Source organism: Vigna umbellata, chromosome 2, assembly GCF_029865625.1.
Source record: "Vigna umbellata cultivar VRB3 chromosome 2, Vumbellata_1.0, whole genome shotgun sequence".
NCBI lineage: Eukaryota > Viridiplantae > Streptophyta > Magnoliopsida > Fabales > Fabaceae > Vigna > Vigna umbellata.
The window spans coordinates 43502072-43511277 of record NC_142166.1 but is presented as its reverse complement, the minus strand read 5'-3'; the positions used below and the strand labels follow the sequence as shown (position 1 = coordinate 43511277).

Sequence of the window (9206 nt, the reverse complement as noted above, 5' to 3'; positions counted from 1 at the left end):
TAATTATAAATTATTAGGGGAAACACATGCAGGTTCCACTCTTACATTGTGATTATAAAAAAAATAATATAAAAGATGATTATTCTAATTATTATTGAAACAAAATATTATTAACTTTATAAAAAATATATTCTTAAGAAATAACTACAAAGAAATAAATAAAAATTTAAAAATATAAAATAATTACTTAAATAATTTATATTAATACGAGTAAAATAAGTAGTAAACTATGTTAAAAAAATATCATATTTACATATAGGTATAATATTGAGATATATGTTCAATAATAACATCAATCATCGTATGTATATTATATGAATCGTTAAGACCTTATGTATCAAATATTATTAGTAGATGTAGAATAAAAGATTTAGAATAGTATAAAAGTACACTTATAAAATGTGTGTTTGGTTAGTTTTGCTAATTTTATTTCTTAAATTTTAAACAGTATTTAATACTAATAATCGAGACATTTTGTACAAAGAAAATTTGAATCAAACTTCCCTCCGGAAATCTTCAATTGTTTTGTTTTCGTGGCACATGACTATTGGTCCTTTACTTGGGCAAGTTAACGTTACAATTATAATAGACGCAAATGTATCCTTTCATCCCATAGAAGAAGAAGGTTGAGGTTCAATTCCAACCTTCATTTTTTCGCTTCTCATTTTCCGCTTCTCATTGCTTCCTTCGACTTCGAAAGAGTATAATGAAGAAGACAAGTCGCCGATCTAAGCAAACGAGTCCAACCTCATCTTCGGAGCCGAACGAAAAGCAAATCTACGAGGAGAGGATTCGCAGCCTCGAAACAGAAAATAAAGCATATCAGGTTTGTCACCTCTTTAGTACCGATAAAATTGCTTGTTATGTTCTTAACTCGTTGATTGAGTTTAGAATCAGTGTTTGCGTTTGTATCGGAATAGGTTTATGGTTCTCAATTTTGAAATGGAATCATCTGTCTCTGAAATGTTTCTGAGTTTTAGGAAGTTAATTCTTCAATTGATTGACAAATTTTGTGGTGATTGAGAATGTTGTTGATCTGAGAAGATTTTAATGAATAGGTTATTTGACGAGTTATTATTGCTGTGTTGTGATGTTGAGTGGATGTTACTGTTGCTTATTGGCGTGCTGTTTTTTGGAAGATTGAGATTGCTGAACTAAGGCAACAACAACTGGGGAGTGATTCGTCGGCTTCGAAGAATGGAGTTGAAAAGCTTAAGAAGGAGTATCTTCAGAAGCTGAACTTGCTAGAAGATCAGGTAAATTTTATTTTTTTGCGTGTGGTAGAATGGAATTGTTTTTGTTGATGTGGCTTGATATGTGTTTTTTTTTTCCAATATCCTGCTGTTTTAGGTTTCTGGATTGAAGATGAAACTGGGTACTCGGTCCCAGTTTTCAACTCAAAGGAAAAAGGTCGATGAATCAACTAAGCAGTTGCAATTTGAGATTCAAGGTTTGAAGGCTCAAAAGGTGTCATTTCTTTTGTGGATGAATTCTTTTATGAAGTGTTGCTTTCGTTCTTATTCATCCCTCTTTTTGCTTTGGATATCAAATCAACTTGTGTTTGCGTACAGGTTCAACTGCAATGTAAGATCAAATTAGAGTCTGTGCAATTTAGATTATGCAAGGCTCTACTTGAAAAAGAGATTCTTCAGGTATCTATTCAGATTTCAGTTACATTCTCTTGCGTCTAAAATTTTGAATGATTTACGATTTCATTGATAAAAAAATAGGTGTTCTTTTTCTTTTAATTGATTGATGGGGATACATATTTGTTAACATAGCAATTGGTCATAGATATAGCTGTTGTATTTAGTATTTTCCTTCCCGTTAGCCTTTTTATCTCATGAAATATTTGTTCATGTATGATTAGCTTAAGAAAGAAGGAAGGAGAAACGAAATCAAGACCCAAAGTTTGCTGGATTCAAATGAGAGGCTTAAAATGGTTGGTTATTTGTATATTCCTCAGTGTTTTTATGACTTTTTATTTATTTTGGTCGTTGCTATATGCCCATTGTTTTTCTTACGGTAATCACTTTTCTCTCCATATCTTCTTCTCAGGTATTACAGCGGAAGACAGAGGAAGCTTTTGCTGCTACTAAAATTTTAAAAGACGTGATAGCAACTCGGAAAGCTATTTCACATAAATCAACTGGTTAGAAGACCTGAATACCTCTTTCGCTTTTATTTGATTTGTGTTGGCCCCATCGCATTTATGACCTCTTTTATTGTCGGTTTTCATGTAGGTGCTAGAAGTAGAAATGGTCAACTTATTCAGGTAATTTTAAAATCACTTCTTGTTCATTGGTCCTGTTGATGAGGGCTGTGTGGTTAAGTTTTTCTGACTGATGACATGTTACAAACTCCTGCTTATTTCCTTACAACTTTGGCTGAATCTTTCTCATATATCCTTACGGCAGGCACTTTATTAGTTTTCCTGAAACTTGTTTGTGGGTCCTTGTCTCTGTATTTCACTGGGTGCTGTATGGTTCATATGTTTTGCCGAATTGTAACACATTTTACCTCCCACGCATTTCCTAAGGCTCAATCTTGCTTAATAGATCCTGTATTATAATGTCTTTATTTGCTCCATTATTGAGGTTCGTGACCCGTTTTGTAGATTTTATCCAATATGATATTGTCCATCCTTTTTTTTCTCTTCAAATTTGTAGTATAGATTTATGGTCTGCTGCAGAATGTTATTTTTTATTGATTGAACTTAATCAGTGGTTTCTTCCTTTGAAAATGTATATTGAATGGGTTTGATAACTGTTTTGTAGCAGTGATCTAATTTATTAGTTAGCTCAACATACTAAAATATCATCAAAATGTGGCTGGTGCAGGATGCCGAAGAAGAACTTGATGTCACAAACAAGTTACACAAGTTATGTTCACAATATGAATCCAAAGTGGAAAAGTAAGTCCTTTGTCATTTCTCTATTGTTTGTTTTTTTCTTATGGCCCGTTTTCACATGTCTTTCAACTGTTTAACTCTGTTGTTCATTTCATATTTCATTGACTTTTCTCACTAGTATTTATTTAAATTTAGGAAGGATGAAATTTACTTCCAATCTGGCAAAATCGATTACTAAACACTGTTTGAAAGCTAGTAGTGTAATGGCGTGTATTTATGTATGTTTCTTTTTCTATAATTCATATTGTATATGGTAGGAATTTTACAAGACAACAAGTGTGAGCAACAGTAGCTTGCAGAAGTTGAGTAGTGAAAGAACTTTTAACTATATGGAAGCTAGCACAAGTGTTTCAGATTTTACATGCCTTTAGTATGATATGATATGATATGACTCTAATGCTAGCATCCATGTAGTTCATTTTTAGCATCGAATCCTTGTTTAATTCAGGATGGAGGAGGAAAATCCGTACTAAACGTTCCTAATTCTATGCTGCTACTTCCTTTTTTGAGTCAGTCATATAATAATTCATCAGTTTTCTGATTACATATGATTTGTGAAAAATCTTTTTCATGTCTCATTTTTCTGAGTAAGCTAGTATTTACTGGGTGTTTTATTAATATCTGCATGAAGAGTATGGAACTGAATAGCTTCTTTTGTTTAAGATCATTCAAAAGATTTCGGATTGATGTTAACAAAATTGTATAATTTGGTTATGTCTCACCATAGTTTGCTTGCAACAGTATTCCTGTCAGTGTAATTTTTGTGAAATGCACTTAAAGAGCCCCAATTCTAAAAATTTGACGTTGTCAGGATGGCTGGAGAAATTGTACAGCTGAAGGAAGAAATTGAGATGCTTAGGCAGGAAAAATTCGGGTGAAAACCGTTACCCAATTTTCTTTTGCAACCTTGAAGACTTGAATTCTACCAGCTTGTGTTACCATATAGTCCCCCTAATTTAATATTTTGTTTGAATTTTTTGTTACTTCAAGGCTTGAGTTACAGGAGGAAGAGTGTGACAGCCTGGATAAAGTTCATGACATCCAAGATCTGAAAGAGCAAATGAACAGCCTTGATTGTCTACTTAGAGAATTACAATCGCGGAAGGAAAAGATTGATGTCAAGGATAAGAAGCAGGTGAGTCATTGACATCAAATAAGATGATGCGAAGTTAAAACAAACATTTTAGTATGGACATTTGAAAAAAAATATTAAATACATTGTAAAATTTCTTACTCTGAACATCTGATCAGGGGGACCTGGTTCCGTCTCATCTCTCTGAAGAGACTAATGACAAGATAAAAATGGGTACACCTGAAATGAGCAGTGCAAGTGAAAATAGTGTTAAGACGGACAGAACAGCAGGAGGGCTCTGTTGCTCATGCAGTAAGAAGTCTTTGTGCAAGACTAGCAAATGTAAATGCCGATCTAGCGGTGGGAGCTGTGGAGCATCGTGTGGCTGCACACGTTTTAAGTGCACAAATAGGGAATCAAACCAATTAGCAGGAAACGAACCACAAAAATCAAATAACACAGAATGTTCTGTGGACGAAGATGGAAGTGTGATTGCTTCTGAATGTGCTAAACTACTCCAAAGTGCACTTGTTCAGAAACCAGCTAGTTGCCAGGACAACCCGGTGCCCATAAAGAAGCCATTACGTGACATTCAGAACTCCATGGTATTCTACATCTGAAGCTCTTTGCATTTAATATCTAATTTGTTGACCTGCCTCAGATTTTCGTATTTTACATTTATATATGCAACAGTTTTCTAATTAGTTTACTATGCCATTGGACAATGTGATTACAGGTGAGATTGGATGATCAAAAGCAAGGAAAGAAAAAGAAAGGGCGAAAACCAGTAATTCAGCTAGTCACCAAGGACCCGGTGTCTTCCCCTCCAGAACATAGTAGCAGTACTGAAACATACAAAATTGAAACGCAGGAAAATGGTCCAACTACAGAGAATAATTCTGGCCAGTCAAATGAAATGGCCGTATCCATTACTGATGCACCTGGATTTCGTCGTTTAAGAAATCCCACCCGACAAGCAAAATTTATCGTTGGGAAAGAAAACTTTTAGCAGCTGCAAACATGCCAATGCTGAATTGACGAGTGCGGTTAGGTTGTTAATTTCCTTATTAACTCCATAATAACGTGGTTTCGTTAGAGATCTCATGGAAATTAAAAGGAGTGGAGTCATATAGCTCGTATTTTTAAGGTTTTCCTTACATTCATTGTTTGCTTTTCTATTATTGTATGAAACCGCGAGTGTAATGACCAAATTCCTTGACAGGAGTGTCGGAGGCACCTAATTTGGTTTACTAACCAGGTGCTCCCTGATTTCTTGATTAACTTGTATCACATTTTTTTATAGGCATTTTACATTTTGATTTGGTTTATTAGTGCTTATATTATTACCGTGTTCATTTAATGGTATTCATGCGACGTCTGGTGGCTGAAGATGACTTCATTTCATTAAAAGCCATAAAATATAAGATACTATTTTAGGTGTGACATTTTGATTCTGAAATATTCAGAAAACCTGACTAATTTGCATATAAAACCTAATGCTCTCTACACACTTCAAATACTCAAAGGTATCATCTTGGTGGATTCCAGAATTACGCGTAGGACCTTTGGCAGGAGCAATTATTCCAAGTTTTTGGGACTGGCTTTCCATGGCATGATGAGAATATCATGGCAATCAGGATAGTCTTTCACTTCATTTCAAGTTTTTTCATCCAATAGTCAATTTGGCTGGCAACACATGCTGACCCGGTTGAGCCGTAAGAGACAAATTTCTGGATCGCATTTTCTACTCCAAGAAAATCATACACGTCCTCTTCAAAAACTGGATTTATACTTCTGAGCTCATCAAGACTTAAGTCCAGCAGTTGGCAGTTCTTAAGTGTACATAAAGCAACAGATTTTCCAGCGATATCATGAGACGTTCTAAATGGCACACCCTGAAATGCGAAAGAAAAATGATAAGAATGAGGCTTGCACGACTAATAGAGGACAAAAGGATAAGTTGTAATTTAAAAATGATACAGTTGGAACATAAAAGCAAGCAACCATGGTTAGAACAGATGCACTATGACCCCTATGCATGAGTCCCCTTTTTAGGGGAGAAGTACCCATACACACAGTACCCCTCGTTGTTTAGACATCTAATCCTGAAAACTGGATAGACTGGTAATAGTGGAGCATGTAACAATGACATGAAAAGCGTTTCACAAAGTAGTTTATTGAATTAGTATTTGAAAACAAGATAAGATGTAAAATTTGTAAACATTTATTTCCTTCGTTTGATTGTATTTTGGGGATGGGGGAGTGTGCTTGATTCTATTTTCTGTTGAAGCAAAGGACCCTGCGGAGGGGGAATAAAGATTACACCAGATGAATTATCTTGCTTTTCAGTAACACAAATTTGTATAGCAGACAGATAGTTAACTCAGAGAAGGCAAAACAGTAAATGAGACTGACCTTATTAACAAGATAATCGGCAAGTGTGGTTGCATCAAGATGACCAGCAGGTAATGCCTTTTGTATTCTTTCCCGATTGAAGGAAATATTGAGAGCAAATTCAGCTGATACCTCAAGCATCCCCAAAATAGTTTTCACGCTGTCAAATACTGGTTCTTTGTCTTCCTACTTCCACAAAGGAACCTTTTTTAGTGAATCCCAGACAACAAAAAAATGCAGAAATAAAACAAATGAACTAAAGAACAAACCATGAAAGAAAACATGCAATTCAACAAAAGTCACACTTTTTTTTTTTTTTTTTTTTTTTTTTTTTTTTTTTTTTTTTTTTTTTTTTACTTTTTAGCTACCTGCAAATCACGGTTGTAAGCATGAGGAAGACCTTTGCACAATGTGAGAAGGGTAACCAGGTCCCCTATGACTCTGGCAGACTTCCCACGAACAAGTTCCATGGGATCTGGATTCTTTTTCTGAGGCATAATACTACTTCCAGTTGAAACAGAGTCGCTTGGTGTGATAAATCCAAATTCCTCGGAAGCCCACAGTACCCACTCCTCACCAAGCCGAGAAAGATGCACAGCTGTGATGGCATTTGCAGAAAGAAACTCCAGTACAAAATCTCGGTCCGAAACTGCATCTATACTATTTAACATAATATAAAATCAGTTAGCATATCCTGCAAAGGGATGCATATAAAAACTTGACACCAATTACATGCTAGTCATAATTACATAGATTGACTTCACATAAAATAAAATGAAGTGAAATACCTATTCCTCAAGGGAGCCGTAAATCCTAAAGCTTCTGAAGTCATGAATCGATCTATGGGAAGCCCTGTACCAGCCAATGCACAAGCCCCTAAGGGGCAGAAATTCATCCTAGCTCTACAATCTACCAAGCGCCCAGCATCACGCTCGATCTGCATAATAAATAATAGTTCTAAAACTACACCCAAAATCCAGATCACCTCCTTAATTAAGTGATGAATAAATCAGATAGAACATACATTTTCAAAATAATAACAACGATAAACACATCATATACACAGTGCTGACATAAATAACAACACCATTCAGTTGTCGAACTCCTCTACTCTTCTATTATTAACATGAGATTTTAAAGTTGATTAACAACACTGTTTTCTAAAGAAACTCCACAATACTAAACATCAATTTCTCATTAAAACCTATCAAGTCTTGAAAATCATTTCGGAAACAAGTAAGACAATAAAAAAAAAACAGAAACAATCAGAAGATTTTTCCCATCCTCCTTTTCCTCTATTTCGTCTTATCCTCTTTCACTCAAGTGCTCAGGATACAAACACCTTAAAATGTTCAAATATATGCTCAGTGAACTAACAAATATTAGAAAATAAAATAATCACTCTTCCAAAAGCAGTAAACAAACAAGGCCTAAACTACGATCAAACCTCCTCAACATAAGCCAAGAGAAGATGCTGCAGCAAAACGGGCTGCGCGCGCTGCAAGTGAGTGTAACCAGGAACAATGAGACCCTCGTTCCTCAAAGCCAGGGTCAGCAGCGACACCTGAAGCTGCTTCATGCTCACGAGGATCCCGTCGATAGCGTCGCGGCACCACAGGCGAAAGTCAGTCAAAACCTGATCGTTCCTACTCCGAGCGGTGTGGAGCTTCTTCGCAGGCTCACCGATCATGTCGGTGAGCGCAGCCTCGATGTTCATGTGCACGTCCTCTCTGTCAGCTCTCCAGTTGAACTCTCCATTCTCAATGAGCTTCTCTATTTCCTCCAAACCTTCGAGAATAGAGTCTCTGTCGCTCGCGCTTATCAAACCCTAAACAAAGAACAGTGAGTGTTTCGCTGAGCGTTGGATTCGAAGAGTGAAAGATTTCGTGACTGACCTGGTGAGCGAGCATCGACGCATGCGCTCTGCTTCCCTTTATGTCTTGCTTGTAGAGCTGCTTATCGAAGGAGATCGACTCCGTGAACCTCTCCACGGCGTCGGTTACACCTTCCTTGAACCTCCCGCCCCAGAGCTTGGCCTCCTTGGACTGGGCCTGGGCCTGGGCTTGAGCCGGAGACGGTCCCATTCTTGGCGTCGCGATCCTGCGTGGGGGAAATGCACAGTAGGAAGGAGTTGCGGAGAATGAGTAGCGAGAGGAGGAAGAAGGTGCTGAAGTGAAGCTTGAACACAGCGTGGCTGTGAAAACCATGGCAGAACGTCAGATTTCAGGGTTTTGCAAGTGTAAAAGATTCTGCCTGCGTGAGCTTCTTCGAGAATATTTCTTTACCTCTTTTTCATGCTGTTTTATTCGTCCTAACAAAAAAGCAATTCAAACCAATGCTCCATGACGCTTGGTTGGCCCACCCACACACAACCATCACACTTGTAATTAATTTTGACTATTATTCTAAATTATTATAATCAAACTTTAAACTCCAAAGAAATTGATGATACAAAAGCACCCACTTTGGTTGGGTTACTGTGATGAGTGACTGTGAATGCCATTATTTTATTTGAGTTTTAATTATATTATTTAATTGTACCGTTAAATAAATATGGTCATACAGAAAATATTTATGACATGTTAATTTATTATATATTTTTAAATATTATTTAAACTACCCATAATTCAATATTTTATGATCACACGAAATCATATTAGAAATAATATAGAATTATTGTGTTATTTTTCATTTCTTCAAATATACATAACAAAAACTTTAATTATTTAATCTTGTTTTATTTTATTATTATATTTTATTATGTCTTATACTTTTATATTTTTAGATTCCTAATTTCGAATAATATTATAAAGTAGATTCTTCTTCTTT

At 35.9% G+C, this 9206-nt stretch overlaps 2 protein-coding genes across 2 annotated transcripts; one reads left to right on the top strand and one right to left on the bottom strand.

The window, feature by feature from the left end:
• The first annotated feature begins 600 nt into the window (after positions 1-600).
• LOC124835697 (chromosome-associated kinesin-like protein) lies at positions 601-5755 on the top strand. The gene is made up of 12 exons (XM_047310665.2): positions 601-826; positions 1140-1256; positions 1351-1467; positions 1572-1652; positions 1871-1942; positions 2059-2152; positions 2244-2275; positions 2841-2914; positions 3723-3785; positions 3902-4046; positions 4163-4588; positions 4720-5755. Exons 1-12 carry the CDS (start codon positions 707-709, stop codon positions 4990-4992), a joined length of 1614 nt encoding a protein of 537 aa, XP_047166621.1. The 5' UTR covers positions 601-706; the 3' UTR covers positions 4993-5755.
• Positions 5365-8672, bottom strand: LOC124835698 (L-Aspartase-like family protein). Its single transcript, XM_047310666.2, has 6 exons — positions 8273-8672; positions 7825-8205; positions 7166-7314; positions 6746-7037; positions 6399-6563; positions 5365-5878 (listed from the first exon to the last, which is right to left on the bottom strand). Exons 1-6 carry the CDS (start codon positions 8582-8584, stop codon positions 5630-5632), a joined length of 1548 nt encoding a protein of 515 aa, XP_047166622.1. The 5' UTR covers positions 8585-8672; the 3' UTR covers positions 5365-5629.
• Between the last annotated feature and the right edge of the window lie 534 nt (positions 8673-9206).